The sequence below is a fragment of the Varanus komodoensis genome, unplaced genomic scaffold (assembly GCF_004798865.1).
Source record: "Varanus komodoensis strain SLA01 unplaced genomic scaffold, ASM479886v1 scaffold12, whole genome shotgun sequence".
Classification (NCBI taxonomy): Eukaryota; Metazoa; Chordata; class Lepidosauria; order Squamata; family Varanidae; genus Varanus; species Varanus komodoensis.
The window spans coordinates 27,216,993-27,243,482 of NW_025335349.1; the positions used below are offsets into that span (position 1 = coordinate 27,216,993).

Below are 26,490 nucleotides of genomic sequence, written 5' to 3' on the forward strand. Positions count from 1 at the left end.
ATCCTATACTTATTTAGACAGAAAAATCATTGCCTGTCTAAACATGCATAGGGCTGCACCTTTGAGATTATTTTAATCTGTATTTTATTATTGTTGGCCAACCTGAGCACCATTTTTGCTGGAAATGTGGAATGTAAATTTAATAAAATGTATAGCTCACTGCAGCAATCAAGTTTGGATTTTTTTTTTTTGGCAACGCAAACCTAAGCATGTTTATTCAGGAACAACCCCTACTTACTTCCTTGTGGCTTATTCCTGTATTATTTATGTACAAAGAGGTTAGCAACCTAAGGAATAGGTATCAGTGGAAAGATCCTTTCTTTCCAAGAGGGGATGCAGCTTATGCACCATCCAAAGCTGGAGAAATGCAATCTGAGCCTTTCAGATGCAACTTATACATCCATAAGAAATGCTGGCATAATAAGCTTTCTAGAAAGGTGACCTTAACATTGTATTATTTCCAGTTCCAAACCTAAATCAAGAAAAAGTCTAGTTTCAGTCACCATTGATTAAGCAGTGCAGACTTTGCAAGCTATGTTTGCCAAGGAACTTAAACTCTACAGAATGCAGGAAGGATAATTGGATGCTCTGTCAACTTCTTCAGAATTAATTCCCTTGAACTCAACAAATGACAATACAACTGTATACATTTTTCTGCAGAAGTGAGTCCCATTGAGTTTCAATAAAGCTTTCTTCCAGGAAAATGAGTATACAATTTCAGCCTTAATGTCTCTAGGGACACATGGCTACCTCTCCCTGGGAAGATGTTTCCCAAAGGCTGAGACATCATTTCACAGCATACCCAAGAATATGAGGATGAACAAAACTTAGCATCAGTGGGGCCATTATATGCCTCAGGTTCAGGTCAGAGAACTTGGCATTCTCCAGGTCTTTCCAGGTCTCTCTTGTCAAGGAACACCCATCTCCCAAAAGTTTCCAGGTGGGGTAACAGATTTGCTGCCAGAAGTAGTTCCAGCTGGATCGGTCAGCTGCCACATGCTCCATAAAATAAAATGCACCACCCTGTGAACAGTAGCATAAATTAAAGCTTTAAAATTAGTTTGTTTGAAGAAGAAAAAAAATGCTGATCACTGCAAATTCATTGAGTCAATGGACATTGAACAACAATTAAGAACTCAGAGCAAAAGCAAAATGGAGCTGTAATTAATAATTTACACTTGATTAAAGTTCAAGTCAGAAGGCACAACTCCAGGCTTTTTTACCAAATTGGCAGTTAAACCATTTCAGCATTTTTCCATGCATCAAAAATGAAATTTGAATAGAATGAAGTGTATTAGAAAACCCATTGCTTGACAATAAAAATGAAATGAACAATGAAATACAGAAGGCAAACTGGTACAAGAGGCAATGGCCAGACTGTTATTGCAGACAAAGAAAGCACCACAGGGTTGCAGTTGGTTTTTGCTCCAAGTCAGTGGTGATTTTGACCTTAAAAGTTCTAAATCCTCTGAATTACCTCATGGACTACCTACTCCTGTATGCATCAATGCACCTACCCTCTTAGATCCTGTTCCCCATCTGTCATAGGTACAGAAGGTACACAAGGGACATGGTCTTTTCAAAATGACATTAAGGGAACAAACTCATTCCACAAAGAACCTGACCTTCACTCTCCTTTGTTAATGTTTACATTAGATCAATACAGTTTTATTTCAGAAAGATCAGGATTCTCCAGGATCAGCTGAGTTTAGAGAACAGTTATTAAGTGAAATGATTCAAATTACTCAAAGGATGTAGGAAAAGTATTCAGTTGGAGGGTTTATCAGTACAGCTGTAATTGTGTATAACAGTAAATTGCTAAGATAGAATGAATTCCAATCATTGTAATTAAGGTTACCTAATATCTTGACAAATTATACACCAAAAGTGAACTCAAGTGGCCTTATATAACATAGCCAATATGGCATTATCCACATACAAACAGGTAGTATCAGTAAGGTTGGGAGAAACCCAAGATTTGCAGTATAAAAAGAAAAAATAGAAAAATTAAAATTAAAAAGCCAAATAAGAAAAAGAAGCACTTTCAGTGACCATAGCATGCTGATTGACTTTCATGGGGGTGGGGGGGGGAATCACAGTTCTTAAAAATTTATTAAAAGATACACTCTCAGAATCACATGGGGTTTATTTCAAAAAGAAAGGCTGAAAGACTTGTGATATTTATTAAAATATTTATATGCCATCTATTCCACCAATGGCATCCCTAGGTGGCTTGCACTACTAAAATAACACTTCCTATAAATTCACAATATTAAAACTTCCAATAAAGTTTCCAAAACCAGCAGCTTTGGCAAATGACTAGGTCTCTCCTGTGTAAAAATCAACGCCCATTTTCCACCAGAATAATAGAAAGATGTTTGCTAACTTCAGTTTCAGACCTAAACAAAATGCAAATTAAATGCAGCCACCTTGTAGCCTAGTCACTGGGAATGGGTGGGATATAAATAAATATAATAATAGCTTTGTGTGTGATTAATGGAATTAGTAGGTGCAGGAGATAGGGGTAACAATGAAGCTGTGATAGGTAAGGTAGGGTGAGTTTTACCCCTATTGTACTCATGATGAAAATTGCTCTTCTGTAACTGATTTAAGGAAACAATTCACCATTGGCTTATTAGAAAAGGGCCACTAAAATGATCAAGGAATGGAGCAACTCCTCTGTGAAGAAAGGTTATAATAGTTTTGATTAGCTTACAGAAAAGGTGAGAAAGGGGAGACATGATATAAGTATTCAAAGTTATGCATAGTGTGGAAAAAATGGAGAGGGAGACTTTTTTCTCCTCCTCCCGTAATTCTAGAACCCACAGGACTGATGGGGAATTCAGAACAGATAAAAGAAGGTCCTCCACACAGTGTGTAGCTAAGCTATGGACTTCACAGAGATGGACTGGGCAAATTCATGGAGAAGGCTATTAATGTCTACTAGTCCCAATGGCTACATGTTACCTCTAGCAGCAGCAGCAGTATGCGTTTACAGCAGGCGCTGGGGAACATGGGCAGGATGGTACTGTTGCGCTCAAGTTCAGTATGTAGGCTTCCCATGGGCACCCAGTTGGCTACACTAGAAAGATCCTTGGTTTGACCCGGAACTGCTCTTCTTGTGCCCCGCAGCCTTCTTTACTTGGCGCGTTATGAAGAGAGTTTTCCGGATGGGCCTGGTTTTGTGACTCTCCTCCTTCAGCTATCGCTGCCCCTGTCTAGAGCTATCCCCGTGCCCGAAGCGCCTGCTTTCTCCGTGAAATGGCTCTGCGGGCCCACGCAGCCCCTTAAGCCGCCTCTGCGCTTTCCCTTACCGGCCTCAGCACTCTGAGGACTTCTTCGAGGACAGCCTGCACACTTGGCACAGAGCACAGGACCAGCGTGCACACCACCACGTCCACGGAGCCGTCAGGCACGGGGCGCAGGTCCTCGCCAGGAGCCGCCACGAAGCCTTCCATCTGGAGGTGCGGGTTCTCGGCCACGCTCTGGCGGAGATACTTTTCAAATTTGGGATTGGGCTCAGTGCAGATGACCCGGCAGCCCGGCGGATAAAACTGGAAGTTGGCCCCACTGCCTGTGCCAATTTCCAGCACCGTGAGTCGGCCCGACGGGCCGGCAAACTCTTGCAGGTTACTGAATAGCTGCCGCTTTTCCTTATGCAGCTTTCTGTTATACACTTTGGATATCCGGGCCATGAAAAATGGGAAGGCGCTTTTGCACAGAAAATCCCATAGGCCGAGGTAGGAGAGCACATAGACAGGCAGCGCGAGGAGCTGGACACATCCTCGGAGGAGAGGGATCAGCACCATACGGAACTTTGCCTCAGCCAGGCGCGGCTTCTCCTACCAGCCGTTTCCGCTGCAAGGAAATCTGCTCCCCAAGCAAGCTGGCTCTGACCAGTCACCGTCCCAGCTCTCCCTTAAAGTGACAGTGGCACCGCCGCTTGCACAACCTTGGAGCGAACTGGAGCTCGGGGATTGCACTTTGCTGGGCGGCTCATTGCCCGGGCCCTGCCTCGAGGTGTTTCAGTTCCTTCTAGAACAAGAGAGCCTCCGCTTAGCTATTAAGACACATCCACAGCAGGGAAGTTAAAACTGCTTTGATGTTCGTTCCCGTTTCTGAGGAGCCCTTGAGACTCTGGTTTGTGAAAGGGAGCGTGGGTTTTAGCACCCAGCACCCTCACTTATCTGCCATTCCTGTGTAGAAGCGATGAAAGTTAAGGTGGTAAAATCTTGATTGACGTTTCTAGCGTTAACAAAACTAGCGTGCCCCTCATTTAACTGAAGCTGTGTGCAGGGCTCTCTTTATAGCATTATGGGCCCCGGGCAAAGCAGTGTACTGGTGCCCCTAAGACAACTACTCACGGGAATAAAAATGTAAAAATGAAGGGTTAACATACACAGATTAGTATGGGGCCCACGGGCAAGTGCCCATCAGGCCCATGAGTTAAGATGGCCCTGGCTGTGTGCAAATCGTATTTCTCTGCCCTATTTGTGGGGGTGGAGGATTTCATTGAATTACTCCAGGGAAAGGAGAAATTGACCAACAGTTTCTCAGCTGTGGGACTCGGTAATAATCTGCTTTCCCATCATTAAGCATGTTTAAACAGAAAAAAGCCCTGCAGCTCCGGGTTACAAGCTGGCAAATGTTGGGAAGTGTAGGACTTTTTCTAACTGAACATGCATGGAATTTGCACCGCAGGTCACGGTACAGCAGTTGCCTAATCCATCTGTAGCACACAGTGTTCTCAGAACTGACCAGAGATTAAGGAACTGCCGAAGAAATTTATTATTTCTCTTCCTTACCAAGCCAGCCTTTCCATTTCTGACCCAATCTATTATTCATAAAGCAGGAATATTTCTGACTTCTATAGGTGTTTTATTATAACGAAAAGAGAACACTTTGCTGTTGATAATATTATCCATCTGCATAGAAGGTTAAACCCATTCTACTACTGCAGGGAGTACTTTATGCTAGGCAAAGTTCCATATGCTTGCAGGTTCGCTCACGCTGTTTCTCCCCAGGACTGTGTGTATACGTTGTTAATGCCCAGGCAACAGCCAGTACTTGAGATCTAGTGTGATCAAAGTATTGAACCCAGCCTAGAATAGGGGGTATGCATATAGCAGTGGACTTGGTTCTCAGCCTTCCATGGAATCCCATCACAAAATGAACAAGCTTATAATAGATAAAATGCATGTAAAGCCAAATAAAAGTACAACAGGTTTAAACCAGGGAACTGGTTTAACCAGCATCCCAACAGTGCCCTCATTGTACATGGGGAGTGGTGTGTGGGAAAAGTAAAATGGTACACCTGATGATCTCCATAAGAACAGGGGCTTAATCTAGTTCTGACATTTATTTGGCAGAGCTCTCATTGAGAGGAACATGTTGATGCACACAGAATTATTATTTAAAATAACATTTGTACTGTGAATTTCAAAAAGTTATAACAAAATCTAAAGTAAAGTTTAAAAAGAGAAAAGAAAAAGGTTCTATGTGACTATTTTCTCCCCTGATACCATGTTCCATACAACAAAGCAATAGTATTCTTACTTTTTGCATAATTGTATAGAATTCAAATTTATTCTTTATGCTGATGATCATTTACTGTTTATTTTGGAACAATCAATTCCAGGTTGATGCAGTTCATTGATACCTTTGGTCTTTTGTCAGGCTAATCATAAAAACAGTTCTTACCATTCCACCTCACTGCCTTGCCATAAACACATCAAAAGATGCCTCGGTGTCTGGTGGTGAAGACCAGATGACCCCACTCCATTAGTGGGTAACTGTCAAAGTGTAATCTCTGTGTTTTGTAGGCTTGTTAAAGTTATGGTGCTGTGTCCTGTATCCAATCACTTTCCTATCCATATCAAAGTATCCAATCACCTTCCTGTGTATTGTATTCACTCCCCTCTTGTGTATTCTATATAACCCTAAGGACATTAACATGGGGTGTTCCTTCTTAGGCGCCCATGGATCCATGCATTCAATTGTAAATAAACCTATTTGCCCTGACAAGAAACTGATTTCTGAGTCTCTTCGAATTGCGGATCAGTGTGACACAGAACTAAGTCTGAATTGGTAAACTGTTGGTAAACCTTTGTGACCATGTCATCAAGGTTTCATTGTGTAATGTCAGTTCCCTGAGATAGATCTCAAATGATTAAGTTAAACTTTAACAAGCTGATTGGTCAGATTACATGAGATGTAAATGGGTGGGCATATCTGAGCTGTGGAGAAAAGTAAATACACCTTAGGTGTACATTATACCTTGAGCTATATAAACATTACCTGGGTTTACTCTTTCCTCTAGCTTTAAAATTAATTTTATGGGGTTCCATTCTGCCATGAATATCTTTGAAAATAATGCTGCTTTCAGTTAAAGAAGATAGATTTGGTTTCCTTAATCTTGTTCTATATCATTAGGTGTTTCTTCTGATTTGCACTAAATTTTGGTCTTCACCCAGATTAGGTTTTTCCCCACCTGGACAGCTTTTTTTTTTAAACCTTATGCTTGGAACCTCTTTGTGCTAATATGGTTGCATAAATATGTATTGTTAGTAAGAAAATACGATAGTTGGAACTTGAACAAGAATGGAATAATGAATTAGATCTGAGAAAGAACTTCCCCAGCCCATACCCATCACTAACACAGCTTATCCTGTAATTAGCAATACCTGCCTTGTTGGTCTATGATTAAAAAATAGTCACACAATCAAAATATCACCAACAGCAAGCTTTTTTGTTTGGAGTTCTCTTCATTAGGTACACAAACCAATGGGGAGAGGGAAGAAACACACAGCAAAAACTGGCTTGATGTGGAACCAGTAGAGTTTGCATTCAGCTTTAATCTTTTTGTCTGTCTGATTGTGTGTGGGAAAACTTCCAGGATATGAAAATAGTAGTGGTAACAAGTCTCCCTCTCAATTCCTTCTCCTCTTGAATGATTCTCTAAAGTCACATAGACCAAAAAGTACGCAGGTTATGTTTTTCTAATTCTTAAAAACACAACTCTTGTTTAATTTAGAGTAATAGGAGACTCCATATTTCATTAAGGCTGGGGACTGGAACTGTTTGTAAGAGTTAAAAGTATTTTGAGAACAGTATTGCTTCCTGTATGTGTGCAAAATAGATAGGGGAGGGGGCATGAGAATCTTGCATGCTGCCCTGAGCTCTTTGGAGAGGGCTGGATAAAAATAATGCACCTTAACAATAGTTCTATTGATGATAGAAAAAGTAATACACTGTTCAAAGATGGTGCAAGCAATTTAACACCTGAATGAGAAACTCGGAGATGCTACCCTCCCAGACAGTGGTAACAAACAAAATAAACAGTTGACTGTGCTGCTTTTTAATGGTATGCTTGATTGTATCTCTGGCTGCGCGATGCTCCTTCTTGCCTAATGGTTCAGGGCTGGAGTCAAGGGCTCTTAGGCATGGGCACTGTGGATGGCCTGGATGGCCTCTGCCCCAGCAAGCTTCTGTGACTTTTTCTCTCCACCACTGTTCACTGCTTGTTCACAGACTTCTCTCCCTGGCCATGGTGTGGAGGGGATGAGGGGAGCGTTTGGTGCTACAGCCTGGTTGCTTGCTGCCTGGCTCCCTGCCTGTCAAGCAAGCAAGTGGTAAAAGTGGTGGGAAAGAAGAGGAGCAACAGTAATGTGACAATGGTGGTGAAGGGCAGACTCACTGAGAACAGGGAGTCCATTGGGCGTGTCATATGCAAAGGCTCTGGAAAACCTGAGTGGGCACTGCTCTGGATTTATTTTATTTATTTATTACCTATTTATTTCCCTTACCGTAGTCTCAGGACGGTTTAACAATAAGACAAAATAAAACAAAAACACAGTATCCTAATCAAATTCTTAACCAGTCAACAATAAAACCCATAGTAACAGTCAAACTTTAAAACATTGGGAAAATAAAAAGGGTTTAGCTTGGCGCTGAAAAGAATAAAGTGACGGCACCAGGCGAATCTCTCTGGGGAGCGTATTCCACAACTGGGACGCCACCGCAGAGAAGGCCCTTCTCTGGGTAGTCACCCTCCTAATCTTCTGGGACAGCACCTGGAGAAGGGCCTCTACCCCAGATCTTGAGGGCAGACACATATGGAAGGAGACACTCCTTCAGGTAACCAGACCCTAAGCCATTTAGGGCTTTATAGGTCATCACCAGCACCTTAAATTGGGCCTGGACTTCAACTGGTGTAGGTGGAAAAGAATCAGTGTTATATGTTCATACCTGCCGGTCCCTGTTAACAACCTGGCAGCTCTATTCTGAACCAGTTGAAGTATCCAGACCATCTTCAAGGGCAGATCCACGAAGAGAGCATTACAGTAGTCCAATCAGGAAGTTACCAGTGCATGGGTCACCATTGCCAGGCACTGCTCATCCAGATAGGGGCACAGCTGATAAATCAGCAGAAGCTGAAGGAAAGTGCTCCTGGCCACAGCTGTCCCCTGAGATTCTAGGGACAGCTCTGGATCGAGGAAAACTCCCAATGGATGCAGTATTATGGATCAACCACCCAATAACAAGCTCTTTGGGTGGGTCGCAAGGGCATTGTTTCCCAGACATAAAACTCTTACACTTGGAAAGACATGTATGCATTTTCTCAACCAGTTCTGAGGATTGTGCACAGACCCTAGTTTGCATTGCTGTGTCCAGCCTTGGGTGGTTCCTGTTGCTGCCATTTGGTTTGCCAGTCAATCAGTGTTCAGAGATGAGCCCTGGTTGTGGCCCACGGAGTTCCTCTTGGAAGGCCTTCTCACAGCTGTCCAGGTAGTCAGGCTGCATCGGGAAGTCTTAGTGCAACCTCACTCCCTGTCTGCAGTAATGCTGCTGCTTATACGGACTGTAGGGCAGGTGGTGGTGAGAATTAACACTGCACAAAGCCTCTGTGCCCAGCATGTTATAAAAGTATGGATGCATCAGACACTTTGACTTAATTTTCCCAGGTACAGTGTCACCAACTCTTGTGGAATAGTAACAAGACAGTTTGGGAAACCTTGGCAGAGAAACACAGTAGCCAGCTTTCGTATGATCGCACGGCCGGCCGATATCCATGGTCAAGTAAATTCAAATAATCCTGCTTTGTTATTGAGAATTTGCATTCTTTAATAAAACCCTTTGGGCTCAATTCAGCTGAAGTCTCCCACATCAGCCTGCCCGCACTGCAAGGTCAGCTAGAGGTTCTTCTCATTTGCCCACCTGAAAGAGTAATCAGGTGGATGACCATGTAAGAGAGGCCCTTATCTGCAGGTCTCACACCATGGCCCAGTATGAGGCTTGCAGCAGGGAAGAAGGGGCAAAGGATCCAAGGCACCAGCAAGCTGACATGTTTTGGCCCATGAAAGTACTTGTACGCTTGCAGAGCCCTCTGTAGGAATACAGGGGCCAAGCCTCCCCCACCATCAGAACAGAACTTCTGCCCCATCTGAATCCCCTTCAGCTGGTCTTCAGTGGAGTTTGGGACGGCTGCATTGCTCCTGGCTTAACTCCCATTGATTTCAGTATGAATGAACTAAAACCATCTTAAGTCTGATTGAACCCCCTGGTATTACTTGCAGCCTTAGATGAACAGGGATGAAGGGTTGCTGAGGCAGTGCTGGTCGCCAGGGACGGGACAGGATATTTTATCCAAGAGAAGAGGTTAAAACAAGATGGACATACCTTTTTATTGCAAATTCCAAAGTAAAAAGATGTACAGTACAAAGGAAATCAAATAAGACGTTACTCTTTCAACCCGACTATTTTGTGGTAGAAGTTCTTTCCTTTTAAACACATGTTCTTGTTCTCCTCTCCTCACCCTTCCCCCAAATTTCCGTTTCCTTTTTGTTGTTATTGTCTTAAAACAGAACAAAATCTGGAGGTTGGGATTTCAAGGGAGTGGAAATAGATGCATTATTGAGGGGGAGCAAGCAAAGTGCAGCAGGAAATAAAAGAGTTGCCCTGATATCAGTTGAAAAAAGCTGTAGCAGTGACGTTCTTAAATAGCAGCATTAATGGCACCTTCTCATTATGCTTTCCCCTTAGTTCATGGTTCTGTCCTGTGCACATCTAGAACAGCACTTTCAGTTGTGAACCTCAGAAAAGCATTTGAACAACATAAATTAAATTAAGCCTCACAACACCCCTGTGAGGTAGGTGATTACCCATTTTACAGACGGGTAAAACTGAGGCACATAGAGAGGTTGTGACTTGCTCAGGGTCTCATTCTCTCTCTCTCCCCACACACACATGTACACAATGGTGCAGCTAGAAACAGGAATCACCAGTCATGTTCTGCACAATCCAACTCTAACACCAGAAAAGAGTTTTCACTTTCTTCTTTACAAAATGCACTTTCCAGATATGCCCCCACTCACACTCACTCCCCCCCTCCCACACCCTACACCTCTCTATACAGGTGCAACATTCAACAGCATAAGGTGGAATTTGGGCAAGGGGGGAGAGAGACTTGACACGTAATTCAATACAAATTCTAGCCAACTTGGAGATTTTATGTAAATCTTTTCTGTCAAATTCCTCTACATTGCAAAACTCCAACCTAGTTTAATAGAAGATTCTCGTTCTCTCCCTTTTATTGGTAAAAGGAAGCTTAATTTTTGGATTATTTTGTATTTTGGGTGTTAGTGGGTAGGATCTCTTAATTTCCCTTGCAATGGCTTCACACATGGTGTTTTCCCAACATGGAGATTACCTTGGTGTGGTGGGAAAGACAAGTTCACTGTCACTTTGGAAACATGGAATGTTTATTTTGCTATTAGCACACAGTTTGTAAGGTCCACCATACACTAATTTTGGGCCAGGTACAAAATGATTCCTTCCCCAGTGTACATCAGCCTGATGTGTGTCTGTGTGATTGCATTAACTTCTGGAAGGAAGATTGAGATAAAAATGTAAAAATCGCAATATAAATGAAGGGAGGAAGTGACCAGTAGGCATGTCTGACCATACACAGACCCATTTCTGAGCAAATTTCAAACCCTGGGCAGAGAAGGAGGGCCCATTGTGATGGGTGTGACCTCGGATGCACGCTCTGAGCTTTGCTTGTGTGAGCCGTGTGCAGCGCCTGAAAGGTTAGATCCTTCCCAGCTTGTGTTTTCATGGCCAAATAGGCACAGCAGAAGCTTGTCACAGTTTTTCCCGCAGAGGTGATCTCCACATAGGAAAAGTGTCATGTAGGAAACTCTAATTGATGGCACCATAGTAGGATCTTAGAAAAAACAAGTGGTTAGTGACCCATGACCTAATTTATTTATTTGCTCTTAACCACCTGACAAAGTGAGTGTGTGAAGCAAAGGTGTCACACGCACACCTGAGCCCTTTAAATGGAAAGATTCAAAAGAAAATGCACAAAGCTGACAGGAACAGAGAATCTAAAGTGCAGTGTGTAGGCATGCTACCCCCATCCAGTGGATGGAATCAGAACTGCTGTAAGCTGTGGTCCAGGAGTCCACTGATCTGTGCAGAACTAAAGGCCTAATACATACTGTTTCTGGAGAGAATGTTACCAAGATACACGTTACAGCAAAAGGAGAAAAGGACATGGAACGATGGTAATGCAAAGTTACCCATTTCCTGTGCGAAGGCAAGCACAGTAGTATCAACCTGAGAACCTTCCAGGTGGGGAGGAGTAATGTGTACATAGCAAAGACTGCAGTGGGAACTTGACTGAAGGAGCTTACCTGTAAGATTAGGTAAGGGAGTTTTCATGTGGGCATATAACCTGGAAACTTAAGTCCCCAACATGGTGATGGAACAGACAATGGGTTCAAACTACAGTTTTTTAATGGTCCTCATCACCATAGCGTTGGAGCCCTTCACTTTGATCTGCTTCTTCATACAAACGCAAGCCACTTCAAAGCTATTCTGTTATTTCCCTGCCCCCCCTTACATTGCATTACATTACATTACAAACTTTGGGAAATACTTCAAAGCCATATCCATGTAAACTTTGAAAGGAGAATGTCTTTCCAAACAAGCAGTGGCCTCATCCACTGCTTCTTCAGGCATGGAATGTACACACTGAAAACACTTTACAGCAAGAAATATGTGTCTGCCCCAGCTGTATATAGTAAGCCACATTTCATTTTCCCAAACTATACATATACTATTAATCTGTTGGCCTGATTATTCAGTTGTATACATTCATAGTAGCAGCCTAAGTAAATATTCTTACTGGACAAAAGGTGGACCAATTTGCTCTACTTGAATGTACCTTTCAAGGCAGGCATTTTATAGTGGAGGAAATAAAAAATGGGCAACTTTTTCTCAATTGCAAGACTAGTATCCTAACATGATTTGCTCAGGCTAGTTTTTGTCTTTCCTCTCCTGAATTTTAATACATAAGAAACACAAAGTTGGTAGGATGACAATAAATCAATTGTTAGTGACAGTTTGCTTCAGAGATGCATCACTGATGCTTCCTCTAGTTTTTCATGCAGTCCATCAAACCATTTGTGCCTCAAACAAATGGCAATGATGACACAGTGGTCACATCCTTCTTGCTGGATAGCTGCAATTGTTCATGTGGCAAAGAACTACATATGACTCATCAACCCAACACATCCACTTTCCAACACCAGACACTTCATTCCTTTTCTTACAATTTACATGATCGCTGTAGATATGGCACAAAACAGATATCAAGGCAGCTTCCCCCTTAACTGTAGAACTGGGAATTTTTACTCTGGGTTCTTTGCCTTGTAGCTGCTGTATAGTTTTTCCAAATGTGTTATTTTCTAATACCCAGGTTGGTTCCGCTAACCACCAAGTCATCTAATAATGGGAACATAGGAAGCAGCCCCATACTAGGTCTAACTAGGCTGCTCCAAGGTCTCAGGCCTGGTCTTTACTGCTACCCAGTCCTTCTAAGTGAATAAGGCAGGGGTTAAACCAGGGGCCTTCTGCACACACATCATGTGTGTTACTACTAAGGATGGCCCCTATTCAGTTCTAATATGAGTCTTACTGGCTACTTGCAACATTGGCTAGGACAGAGACATATCTTTAATAGACTTGCGAAAACATGACTGCTGAGTTTGATTCCTCTGCCTTTACCCTTTCTCAGGAAGTCTAAGCAGGAAGACTGAATGCAAGATGCAACTGAGGGATTGTAAGTTTAAAAAATTAACACAATTTAGCACATGTAGGACAAGCCATTTCCTGCTCTCTAAGCTTATGAAAATCCAAGTTCTTCACAGCGGAAGTGTTACAGTCCGAAGGGCTGGTCAACAAATTTTTGCACTGATACAACTATTTAAATTTAGGTGCAGGGTTCCTTCCTCCGACCCCTTCCAACTGTCAACAGTAAATCTGTTAAAATAAGTGAGACTTCTCTAACAGAATGAAAATAACTTCTAGTAAAATAACATAGATAAAAATGAGCACATTGAATAAGTTTTACATTCTAGATTTCACCACCTTCATACAAAGTTTCAGTTGTGTTTGATTTTGCTTTGGGTTTCACTAAGAATTTTTGTAAACCAAAGTTGTCTTTTGGTTAAAGTAAACTTGGATTGTTGACACTTTCACAAAAATATGCAAGTATTTGCAGTTTTCAAAATCATAATAATTTAAAATATTTAACATGTTAGATACAGATTTTTCTTACTAAGTGAACAGTTTTGAAATGATTTCTAGAATCATGTCTGTATTCATAAATTACACTGTTGAATTTCTGCTTTTTTTTGGAAGGCCTATAGTCAAGCTTACAGTTCATTTGCAAGCTTGTGTGGTATTAGCAATACCCTCAGTTTTGTTTGCTCAGGAAGTAAGGTAGGGGTAGACAAGGCAATTGGGGTGCAGTGAGTTTGTGCAAAGTTGCAAGCCCAGGCATAAGATTTATCCCCAAATTAGTCTGGGGGCTTATTTGAAGGATTCACCTTTTCAGACCTGAGGGTGTTTGTCCCACAGCGATTTCAGCCTTCCCACACTTATTTCCATGATTCTGCCCTCTCTTCTTCCCCTGCCCCCGGCTTTCCACTTTCCGTGACCCCTGTGCCGTCCCTTCTCTCAGGGCCTTATTTACTAGTCATGTCCCTTACTAGTCATGTCCCAAAGACTTCATTTGCCAATCCCACAAAGCATTCTACTGTTGATTGTTGGCCTATTAGGAATCTCCTCTGACTATGTGCCCAGATCTCCTAACCTCAGATTATTCTTCCAGTTCAAAAAGCTGTGTGAACAAAGGAGCAAGTACCAATTTAAATATTCTCATAAAAACATCACTTCAACAAAACTTTACACAGTAGCATTTCTGGTGGAACTGGGGGGTGGGAGGAGTCAAAAGGTTGGACTTAAAACAGTACCAAATGCATAGCAGCAAATTTATTAGAATCATATTTTGCATCTGGTTTGTATTTGAAATCTCTCTGAATGGTTTCTATTTTTGACCAGTTTTCTCTGAAAAGCATTGGCATGCTTATTAAACTAACAGGCTCCTTTACTGCCAAATCCTTTGATTTTATGCCTTTATATGGCATCTGTATGTCCCAATGTACTGTTACATGATCATTCATTTCTAACAAGATTTCCCAAATGTTCTGCGCCTATCTTAATGCATATATAGATAGATACAGAATGAGTTTCCAACATCTGGTTGATTGGGGTGATTGTTTAAACAAACTAAAATGAAATATAGATGAAGTGTAGTGCAGAAACTAGGAAAAAGTTGATGTATTCATTTTAGTAGAAGGGCATAGCCACAGCTTTGAAGCTGCTTGTTAATAGCGTTTATTTTAAAGCAAAGCTAGTGTAATGTATGGAAGTTCAAGTATCACTAAATAATGACCCAATGTAAATATAGATAGCAGGGCATTTTTACTAAAAATTGCTTAATAAAATTTGACAGCACGAACACTACATGTACCAAGCTTTCCATATGGAATGGTAGTCCAGCTAAAGAACAATTATGACACTTAGCCAAATCTTGCATAGAAGTGGTCAAAATATATTACACCTTAGAACCAAAATATAGTCTAAATATTTCTGTTGTTCTAAAGATAATTTTGTAATAAAGCTTTGCTCTGTGTCTGGGAGGATTTTTCCCTCTGTGGGGATGTACATAAATTGACATCATCTCAAAAGTGGAAAAAAGAAAGAAAAATGTATCATATATATAGAGAGATATAAAATTAAACATGGACAGTGGCATAAGCCAGAAGCCATTCTATTTAATTTTTGTAGTCCTTTGTTATTTACAAAAAGGCATGCCAATAAAATAAAATGATATATTACAGTATTTATAGTATTTTTTAAAAAAGTTCAACCACACTTTTCAGCTTTTGTTCTTGTTGTTGTGCTGTTTACAATGTTGCCTGTACATATGCATGTCATTTTTATTTATTATTATACATGTTGTAGGAGTTAAGAGGGGTAAGTCTAAGAGGACAGAAATATTTTGATTTTTGTGATATTTGGTACAGTAGAATTCTTCCACTGATGTGATAAGAGCTAAACTATGCATTTTAAAAGTCCAACTTGGCACAGATGTCTATTAAATGGCTTGCTTTCTGCATGACCAGTGTAATAGGTGTCTAGGTTGTGAGATTCTATAGTGCAACCCTCTGCCAGTTATCTCAAAGGTGTTGTTATTTTCTGCTTATTTTCCTTTTGGAATATTTTGGGTGATTATTTCTAGACTTTATTTTGCCCTTTATAGATACTATTTGTTTGGTCCACATTCTAACTGCTTGATTCCTTTCATTATGTTCAAGATGTTCAGCGTATCTACTTTACTACTGACATTCTAGAAATAAACAGCAGCATCCACACACCTTCTGTTTAAGCTGCATGATGGAACATAGTCTTGGTTGTAGTGTAATGCAGCCTGTGGCCCACCAGCAAAAACTACCTGTGCCCAGAAAGGGAAAAGAATGGGACAACTGATTTTGTGGAGGGTGATAAAATGGAACATTTCACAAAAATGGAAGATGCCCAGGTACCACCTAGAAACACAAAACTTAGTCTCCCCCTCCTCCTAGGTGAGACTCCCATCAATTAAGAGATCAGACTAGTTGAGAGGTAGCTCTTCATCCCTACCTGAATTTACAGGACTGCTAAAATTATTACTATACAATAATGTGGGATGAAATGCAAAGTTGGTGAAGGCACATGTCCTATATGACACTTTTTCTCTCAGCACTGCACCCAAGTCACACTGCTACTTTGCTCACTGAAAGTTAAGATGTCTTATTTAATGGCTATTAAAACAAAATGAAACAAAACAAAAGAAAGATTGGCTTGCTTGTCTGAGGGAAAAAAGGCAGCTCTTGGAGCAAATTAAATTGATGCAAGCTGTAGGAGATCGGTGGATGGAAGAACATTAAGTAGAGTCCACTTTGCCGGAAATCAGCTTGTGCCCCATGAGTACATTTCTCACATCAACACCCCAAAATGATGCAACGATTTGCATGTGAATATGGCACAAAATGCTGTAAACTCCCATCATATCCCCCCTCCCTGTAGGATTGCTTGATATAGCTGCTCAAAATTGCACCTTTGAGAGATAATGTGTAGTTCCCTACAGCACATCTTGTTTCTGTTGGAAAAGAAAGTGTCTACACTGCAGAATGGAGGCTGAAGAGTAATTGTAAATATTGCAGGATACAAAATTATTGGGTGGGTTTTCATGAAGCCCTAAAGTTCTCCTTAAGAGTGGCATTGTATTAGAAACCATTTTTTGAATGGTTTACCCATCAGAAGGGTTTTAGAGCAGCATTTTCAGGTTTTCCTTTTTGTTCTGTGTTTCTTTTAAAAAGTGCAAAGAAATATATGGCTGCATGAAGATTATTAGACATACACATAAACAGATTTTTGTCATTGGTTGGTTTCTCTTTTGTTCTTCCTATGGGAGGGTGCGTGGAAAGATTTAGAACTGGTAACTTGGTGAAGGGCATAGTTATACTAAGAATAACTCTCCAAATACAGTGTGCCGTAGTCAGTGGAGTGCCTTGAACATATGGCTTAACGCACGGCCTGGTCAGCGTATTGAGTGTCTTGTGGTTGTATGATTCCTCATGCATGATTCCTGATCACAGCATGCCATCATGCAAATCATTTCTATGCATTGAAACGAGCACAATTTTATTTTATTTTATTTTTGGAATCAGCCTGAGCAAGATTGGCAGGCTGAAAACACCTGATTACCTTTATCTTTCAAACCATGGTGAAGCCCATATAATAAAGAAGTATGCAGATAATAAATACCAAAGAAACTATGATGATTAAATGACATGGGCTAAATATGTGTCGTTTCATTTCAGCTTTTTGTTGTTGCTTTGTTTTTTTCCCTTGTTCTAATTTTGTTTTTTGCTGCTTAAACTAAATGTCAAGTATGAAAATCTAGTTTTGCATGAACAAACCAACCCTTGAAAGTTATGTTTTTTTCTGGGTTTTCTTTCAATAAAATGAGAAAAATAAAATCCATTTTGGCTGCTTTGGAAAAATATATGAATTCTAAAGCAGCAGGGTTTTTTTTCCTTAAGTGTGTGTGTTTTATTTTGCTTGCTTGTCCTAAGTTGCATTGACTGATGTGGAACATGCAGTATCCACCTGCCCAGACAGTATAAAATCCTTTTTTCGCCTTTGCATTGTTTCCTGTTTTTTTTAAATATATTTGTCTAGATGGGTCCGTTAAACAGGTGGTAGATCACTGCTTTGAGATGCAACATGGTCACACAGTAAGCAGACTATGTTTGGTATAAGATCTTCAGATAAAGTGTCTCCACAGCTGTTCGCTATTGATATATATTTTATCAGGAAGTTTGTAAACAATCTTTTCCGCTCACAAGTTTTCTACAGTTATTATTGTGGATCATCTCAACATTTGGATTCCCTGACGTCTCTTTGCCTTTTTGCTCTTTCCCGTCTCCCATCTTCGGCCCTCTGTTTTTCTTTTTCGGGCTTAGTTACACTGTCATAAGATGGAAGGGATGCTGTGGATGGGGTCCCCTCTTTTTTTTCCCTGTTTGTTCCTCCATTTTCCATCTTATTGGAGACATGCTTTCGGCAGATGAAGCCCCTCCTTACTAAGCGGGCCCTGTAGGCCCTCTGGATGACCACTGCAGAGACCTCTTCCTGCTTACGCCGTAGTGTGGTGGTGATCGGTTCATAAGACACTTTGGAAGGATTAGAAGCCACAAACCTCTCCTCCATCTGTTGTCTCAGGATGTCCAGTTCACCACTATCACCCAACACACGTTTAGTGAAGGCAAACAGGATGTCCAAGCAGTGGATCCTATCCCCGCTCACCATGGGCAAGTCCATGGCAATGAGTTCAATGGTGTTGGGCTTGGGGACCCGGAGAGGATGTTCCAAAGCATCAGCAAAGTCTGCCAACTTGCAATATTCAATGAATTGAGTGGCATCAGGGTCAAACTTCTCCCAGATCTCATAGAAAGTCTCGAAGTCATCTTCACTCAGTGGATCAGCGCTCTCCTCTGTAGCCACACTGAAGTTCTCTAGAATGATGGCAATGTACATGTTTACCACAATCAGAAAGGAGATGATGATGTAGCTAACAAAGAAAAAGATCCCCACTGAGGGATTACCACAGTCGCCTTTGAAACCACTGCCAGGATGCTCCTTATCCAAATCACAATCTGGAGGCCGGTTGAGGATAGGCAAGAGCAAGCCATCCCACCCAGCTGAGGTAGTGATCTGGAACAAGCAAATCATGCTGTTGCCAAAAGTCTCAAAGTTGAACATGTCATCAATGCCAGCCTCATGTTTGACATAGGCGAAGTTTGACATCCCAAAAATGGAAAAGATGAACATAACTAGGAAGAGCAGGAGGCCAATGTTGAACAAGGCAGGCAAAGACATCATTAAGGCAAAAAGCAGGGTGCGGATCCCTTTGGCTCCTTTGATCAGTCGCAGGATACGGCCTATACGGGCCAGGCGGATGACTCTGAAGAGGGTGGGTGACACGAAGTATTTCTCTATGATTTCAGCCAAGAACATACCTTAAACAAGATGGGGGGGAGGGAAAAGTGTTACAGCTCTTTAAAGTCATCTCATACCAGAAGCATGCAGTTGTAACCCTGCACAGGGACAAGACAAAATACTAGGTGATCACTGGTTTCATCAAGATGGGCAGGTTTCATATCTTTAGGAATTTAATATTTGAGCCTAGATGAAATATCTAGTAATCACATCAGCAAAACTCCCTTCAAGATGGCATTTTTAACTTGGTTATTTTAAAACATGCATTATGTGTATATGAATGTGGGTGAAACAATGGGCAATGTATCTTGCTCATCAAAACATGAAAAAAGCCCTTCTGGGTCAGGCCAGGTTCCTCTAATCTGGTATTCTGTTCACCTGTACCGAACCAGCTGCCCACAGGATCCTGCAGGCAGGCTAGGGGTGCAACAGCTGTTTCTCATCTAGTTCCTCAGCCACTCATGTACACAGGGACATGGCCTCCGATACTGGAGTAACCATGGCTAGATTTAATAGGGTAAAAAGGGCACCATATTGGGTAACACATCCTAATGTCCTCCATGATTAGGTACATGATCTTCTGCACTGTGTCCAATGATAAAATAGTATAGTCTCTCTTCCCATCTGCCTCTCTTGTGCTATTCATTGGGAGATTTTCCATTTGTCAGTTATCATCATCATTCATGAAGAGACCAGCGGTCAGTGATGTCCAATACAAAATAGCAAAAGCAACAATCATTCCAGCAACATGATAGAAATTGTCCCCAGTGCATTGGGAATGTCAACAGAAGCAGAAAACACAGAACAAAATATGTTAGCCAAAGGAACCCAGTGCCCAACAGAACTGTTGGTTAATTGCTCCAAAGAAAGCAGGGGGAGGATCAAGACTCAAATTCCTAGGGAAAGATTTCCACAACTTCGTGCCACTGCTGCTGAGACCCTGCTCTGAATTGCCACTTACTGTTCTTCTAAAAGAGGGGGTCACAGAGTGGGGACCCCAAGGAAGAGAAAAATATGTAGGCAGGCTCATAGGAGAGGCAATGGTTCTTGGAGCATTCTAGATGGTCCATTCTATTCAAGGCTTTGAAGGTCAATACCAGCCATGTGGCTTGGGTCTGGAAAGCCGCAGGCTGCTAATAATACTGATGTAATTTGGGGTAACATGCTTGAAGCACCTGTCCCTGACTAATAATCTTGGGGGATTCTATATCAGCTATATCCAAGCACTTTGCAAGAGCAGGCCAAATTTATGGTGGAAAATAATTCAACCCAAAGCTGGGTTGGGGGCAACGTGGCTGTGGGGAAGTAAAGGGAGGACTGAATCCTTGATCTTCCAGCCATGTCCCTGCTCAAAACCCCTTCCCAGATTGTTCTTTCCAGATCCCTTTCAGGTAAAAAAAGCAGCTCTGGGGGCATGCAGGAATAAATTTTGAGCAAAAAGTAGCTATAGTAGAAAGGTGTAGTTTCCCACATGTTCCTCGGACTATATGTGCAGTCTCGCAAGGCTGCTGCTGTTTTAAATTACGAGAAAGATGAGATACAGTTGCACACAATTATGTGTAATTGCCTCAAGTGACACATAAATTGAACAACTCAAGTATTATCCAGCGAACTTCATGCATTTTTAAGTCATGGGACAATGTGTTAAAATGCAGGCTTATATCTGTTTCACTGATGCTTAAAAGTGCTTATAGAGGGCTTAAAGGTGACCTGTATTTGAAATTCCTTCATACCTTTACGCTAGATGTGTTCAGTGGGGATTTGTGCAAGCTCTTATTCATCGCAGCAATTCTGCAGTTGCTCTAAATGTTGTTCATGAATCGACTGCATCCAGGGCTCTGCACGTTCTCCAATATGCCTGAGTACGAACTTCCTTATTTGTTTCAGCAGAGGAGACAAGTACCAAAGGTGCATAGGAAGGCATGTGCAAGACTACTGCACACCTGCAACTGGAGCAGCAGTGTTCATATGCGATCTCCAGATCCACACAAATAACCATAGAAAGCTGCACTCATTTTACAGGTGGGGAAACAAATCAACCTGAAGTATTAACTGTGCGGTTTTAAGAATTTTTTTTCTTATGGTGCCTAATGGAGCTTCTTTCTATGGAAGTGTGTTTAGAATTGGAGTCAAGAATCTGTATATGAACTCAAATTGAACTCAAGTTTATATCAATCAATGTACCTGAGAGTAAGCTCCATTAAACTCAATGGACCTCACTTCTAAGTACCCCCTTAGAGGATTGTCCTGTAAGTATCCATTGAATTTATAGTCCTGAGGATTCCATATTTCAACACCTGATAAAACTCAATTGCACTATCACACTCAGCTGATTTCTTTGTCTTCATTTCCCATTTTGCAATGGCATGCTCTATTTTTTCCAAGCACGTTGCACCAGGTGTGGTGCAAAAACATGGAAAAACTTCTGTATACTCACCCACGATGGAGAGGATCACAACCACAAAATCAAAAATATTCCAGCCAATAGTGAAGTAATAGTGGCGCAAGGCAAACATTTTCAGCACGCACTCGCAAGTGAAAAAGATGACAAAGACAAAGTTGATCCAGTAGAGGATGTCTTCCATCTGCTTGCTCTGTGTGTCAGTCTCAACCATCATGGTCACCATGTTGAGGCAAATGAGCAGCATGATTACTATGTCAAATGCTTGTTGGGTGACGAAATCAAAGACAGCTCCTTGGATTCTGTTCTGTTTTCCAGAGTAAAAGGACATGCCTATTAGTATCATTAGTTGATTCACTGTGACCTGGCTGGCACAAAACACTAAACCATGGTTAACCCATGGTTTGTTGCTCTGTCCAGAGTTTGTTTGGTAGATGATTGAGCAAACTATGGTTTGTTTTCTCAGTTCCTGAGTTATTTGTTTCTCTCCTCCTTTACCTTCCCTACATCCTAAATACCTTTGTGATACTCTTACCGCCTAGTAGAACAGCTGGGTGTTTTGAGCACTTTTGTCCATCACCTTGTTGATAAAACCCACGAACAACTCACAGTTCAGAGTTTATACATAACAACATGTAACAGTAATTTTACAGCTTAACAATTTTACATCTTAACAACAAACAATGGCTGGCTTCTCTTTCTGGGCTGTCTGTGCTTAACAAACCATGGACTGTTAGTGTGCCTGGGATCACACACCATGACAACCTTGAATTCAACAATCTGTGGCTTAAAGAAATTATGGATTAGTGTTCGATTCAAACAGGTATATATGTCCTCTATTGTACCTGCTTCACATATTTACCTGGCCCAACGAAGCTTATGTGCCCATCATCGCTGCCTATGTAATGTACCATGAGATGCTAGGCAAATGCAAAGCTGCCTCATATGGAATATATCATTATCTCTTCGGCCTATTTAGCCAAGTATTGTCAACCTGGATGGCAGCAATGGCTTTCCAGGGTTCCAGGTAGTCCATTTTAGAGAAGCTAGGAGTTAAACCTGGGAACTTCTACTTGTAAAGCATATATTCTATCACTGAGCTACAGCCCTTCCTCACTGTACTATTGTCCCATCAAAATCAAGAGATGGTTCCTTCCTTTCCTGAGGAGGCAAGTATTTCATAAATTGTCCATCTGCAAGGAATGGGGCCTCCCCATGGAGGAAATACTTCACTGTGTCATGGTAGGGAAAGAGGAACTATTTTATGCTCTGGAGTAAATCATGAAATGTCTAGTTCAGGGTAACAAGGAATAACTTCTTGAGGATAAATCTGAAAACTCACCAAAGGCCTTGGAATTGGCTTTTGAGGTTTCTTGGAGCCAAGTTTTTTCATGGCATTGTAGTATTTTTTCTGCTCCTCTGTCATGAAGATATCTTGACCTCCAAAGTAAAGGAAGGGAAATGAAAGGAGGCTGGTTACAATCTGTTCAGCATTGTCTAAAGATGAAGTTTCAACCAAACTGGGCAAGCATTTCTCCTTAGTCTATATGGTATCTGCTGAAGAAATTACATGCTCTCTGACAAAAAAAAAGATGTTTTTACATAAGTCTGTTTCTCTGTGCATATACTTTGGATTCATAACAGAATTGAGATCTGAATGCTACATTAGGATTGTATCTTTACATGTTTCGCCACTGCATAACCTTTTGGCGCTGTGGTATAACAGAATAATGCAAATACACAGGTAGAAGCAGCATTGTCTTTCCACAATCAGAAATAATACTCCAGGACCCATACATTTACAAACAGAAATGAAACTAGAGGGTCACAATGTCATCTAAAGATCATAAACCACTATGAGTGGGAAATAGTGCAAAATAAACGCTTCATTTAGAGAATATATATACACCATCTCACTGGTTTACAGGACAAAGAATATATTTAGTTCGCTTGCAGAAGCTTTTGGACCTAAGGTCCAATTCAGAAGTACAAACTGTGAAGTAACAGTTGCTTGAAATTGAATGGTATAAAGACAGCTTTAAAAAAAACAAGTATTAAAAAGTCTAAATTAAAATTAATTTTAAAAATCTGAATTTAAAAAAATCTAAATATACATAGAATTGCATTCTAAAACAGAAACATTGATCTGAGGGAACATGAAAGTTCTATCCAAACGTGTAATCTGTGATTAAACACATTTATGCCAGCTTGTGATGATTCTAGTTTCCAGTGGGATGTATGAATCATCATTTGGTTACTTAAATCTTAGATTAGCTACAAGTTTGGGGGAACTGCACGTTTGGTCAATCCATGTTTCTTTGCAGGAAAAAAAGTGGGGGAATCTGGCATGCATGTTAGCATGAAAAGTTGACCTATCTTTTTCTTTTGCTGATTGAAATTGTCAATAATGACACCAATGAAGAGGTTCAGAGTGAAGAAGGATCCAAAGATGATGAAGATGACGAAGTAGATGTACATGTAGATGTTGTCCTCGTACTTTGGCTGCTGATCTTCCTGTATGCACAAGAAAAAAAATCTATATGTTTCAGATGCTGGAATATGTAAGTAAGGTTTGAATCAAGAGGCTCAGGTCTTTAAATTCTTCCTGGAAATCTTTCTGATTTACACTGTCAGCTGTTTGGGTTGGTGGGCAAAATCTGGAATTTTGAGAAAGTATTGTGCGCTCTGTCATAAAATGGCTGCCGGGAGGTGGTTCCCCTTTCACAATGGCTCCTATGAGGCTACAGGCAAAGTAATTTGTCCAAGAATCTAAGTACAACACAAACATTGGGTCTGAATCCAAAAGAGTGGATTCATTGTTTTGAATCCAGTTTTCTACTTCAAAACCCATTTCACAGAAGGCAAATTGGTAAGGCTCAGAAAGAAGCAATTTGCCTAAGAAATGGGATACAAGGCAAAAGGGAGTTCTGAGCGCCTGAACACGAAATGCCCCCCCTGCCCCTCAAAGCACAAGAAAAGACCCATTTCATAGGGAAAACACCCACCAACATAAGACCATTCCCACATCCCTGGGCTGCCTGTATTGAAATGTATGCATTCCTGTCCCTAAGAACAGTCACACATTTTGCTTTGCGTGGCACATAAAGGGATACAAGTAAATATGTATTCAGCGTAGATTCACTCCAATTTCTTATAAGAAAACTGCAACATTTTATTTTATTTCTCCATTTTTTGTTTCAGGTTGTTTTGATTTTTGAAATTCCCAACAAAATAGTTCATTAATTCTTCCCATCAAACCCAGGCAAAACACACCATGCCCAAACCAACCAACCATGTAACAGAGAGAGAGGGAGAAAGAAGGTGGGAGGGAGGGAAGCAAAACCCTTCCTTCTCTTTAATACCCCCCCCCCCATGGTTCCAAGATGCTTCCTGTCACTTCCCCCAGCCCTGCTCAGCCTGTCTTCTAACTTCACGTGTGTGGCTGAACATCTGTGAAGCTCAGTGCCAGGCTCCAGTCACACATCACTTTTATCTTCCAGGAAAGCAGCTTGGACCCAGTCAGAGCCATTCTTGAAAATCAACATGGCAAGGGAGAGCTCTGCTTCACTCGGGAATGTGTCAGCCCTATAAGGAGGGACAGGAAGGCTGGCAAGCGGCAAACAAGGTTCTGAAGGAAGAGGAGTGCCCATGGGCTGGAGACCCGAGATGCACTCTCAGAAGGCACAGCCCTCCCCACTCCCCCAACCCAGGCATCTACATAAAGTTTCTGCCAGAGCAGGTTTTCCTTCAGTGGTGCAGGATTCTGCAGCACCCGAATCCGTTCTTCTGGCTTGCACCTCCCATGTGTATATTCGTGTTATAGGCACACAGTGAAAGTTCTGTGCATTCAGGGAGAGGCTGGATTGGTATCACAGACGGCCTCTGTGACTTTGCCCTGTGATCTCAGCAGCTCTGGCCCTGCAAGGAACCCTTCTTCCTCAGATAAAATCATATGGAAACAATTATTTTTAAAAGCTGCTGTATGGTAACAATGACAGGATAGAGATACTTCACCTTTCTGGAATCTACTGCTGCGTACATTATATCCATCCAGCCTTTAAAGGTAGCCTGTGGGGAAAAAAAGCACACATTTTTTTTCTCGATGAGCTGAGCCTTCCTTCTAAAACATATACCAGAACAGGGGATGAGAATAGTGTGAAAGAACATTAATAGACTGTTTCCCTTGGGAGGTTACTTCACTGAAGATATTAAATATTTCGTTCATGATGATGATGATTTTTATATTTTTACTTAGGCCTATTGATAGGACTTTATTGCCTCTCTATTTCATTCTTTCTTCCAAGAAAAGCTTTTTTGCCTCCCAGTAATCGCTAGACTGCAACCCTGTAAGGTACTCTGAGCTCCAAGGCCAGTTCTTCCTGACGCCATCTCATGGGAGCTATCCAGATTATGGTCTAGACAGTATTTCCTTAGGAAGAATCACAACTGAAGAATTTTCTTTTAGTTGCTGAAGACCAGTGGATTTCAGTTGCATTCTTTTTTGGCCACTGGACCATTTTTTTTAAGGGGGGGGGGAGTATGAAATGCCTTCTCTGTAAATGGTATATAATGTACTGTCTATGGTCAATATTACATGATATGCAATATACAATGGATGATATTTTATTATTATTAAAAACACTGAAGCTGAACACTGAAAGCCAGTGTGGCATAATGGTGGGAATTTTGGACTGGGACTCAGGAGACCTGGGTTCTAGTCCCAATTTAGCCAGGAGCCACACTGGGCCAGTCACTGACTAATCTGCCACGCATGGCTGTTGTGAGGAAAAGATGGAGAGGAGGACTATGTAAACCACCTTGCATTCCTTGAAGCAAAAAATGTGGCATATAAATGTAATAATGAACTGCATAACACACTGTACAATATCTTTGTAATACTACATTTCTGATAGTCAAGGTTAAACATGTTATTAAGGAAAAAAAGAGACTTTAGAACAAAGAAGCAATTATTTTCTATAAAACAACTGGAGTTCCATCCCTGTAAATCTGGCTTTTTTATTCTTTTGAAAGCTTTGTTTGAAATCCAGAATGCTTTTAAAGTGTCACATTCTGTGTTCTGCTGGGTTGTTTGTTTTGTTTAAAGCTATTCTTTTTTTATTACTTTGATTTTA

At 41.2% G+C, this 26,490-nt stretch overlaps 2 protein-coding genes across 10 annotated transcripts in view; both read right to left on the reverse strand.

The window, feature by feature from the left end:
- Nucleotides 1-645: 645 nt before the first annotated feature.
- Nucleotides 646-3,925, reverse strand: LOC123019338 (methyltransferase-like protein 7A). Its single transcript, XM_044422178.1, has 2 exons — nucleotides 3,315-3,925; nucleotides 646-1,023 (listed from the first exon to the last, which is right to left on the reverse strand). Exons 1-2 carry the CDS (start codon nucleotides 3,807-3,809, stop codon nucleotides 787-789), a joined length of 732 nt encoding a protein of 243 aa, XP_044278113.1. The 5' UTR covers nucleotides 3,810-3,925; the 3' UTR covers nucleotides 646-786.
- Nucleotides 3,926-17,488: 13,563 nt separating this feature from the next.
- Nucleotides 17,489-26,490, reverse strand: part of SCN8A (sodium voltage-gated channel alpha subunit 8) — an 81,596-nt gene continuing 72,594 nt past the window's right edge. For 8 of the 9 annotated variants that reach the window (XM_044422053.1, XM_044422050.1, XM_044422051.1 and 5 more), the window contains 5 exons: nucleotides 25,373-25,426; nucleotides 23,735-23,872; nucleotides 22,701-22,805; nucleotides 21,395-21,665; nucleotides 17,489-18,977 (listed from right to left, as the gene is read on the reverse strand). In XM_044422053.1, the coding sequence (XP_044277988.1) occupies nucleotides 17,833-18,977; nucleotides 21,395-21,665; nucleotides 22,701-22,805; nucleotides 23,735-23,872; nucleotides 25,373-25,426 (1,713 nt within the window). In that variant the 3' untranslated portion in view covers nucleotides 17,489-17,832. Of the gene's footprint in view, nucleotides 18,978-21,394; nucleotides 21,666-22,700; nucleotides 22,806-23,734; nucleotides 23,873-25,348; nucleotides 25,427-26,490 lie in introns of all 9 variants that reach the window. The other variant, XM_044422049.1, reaches the window with a different exon arrangement.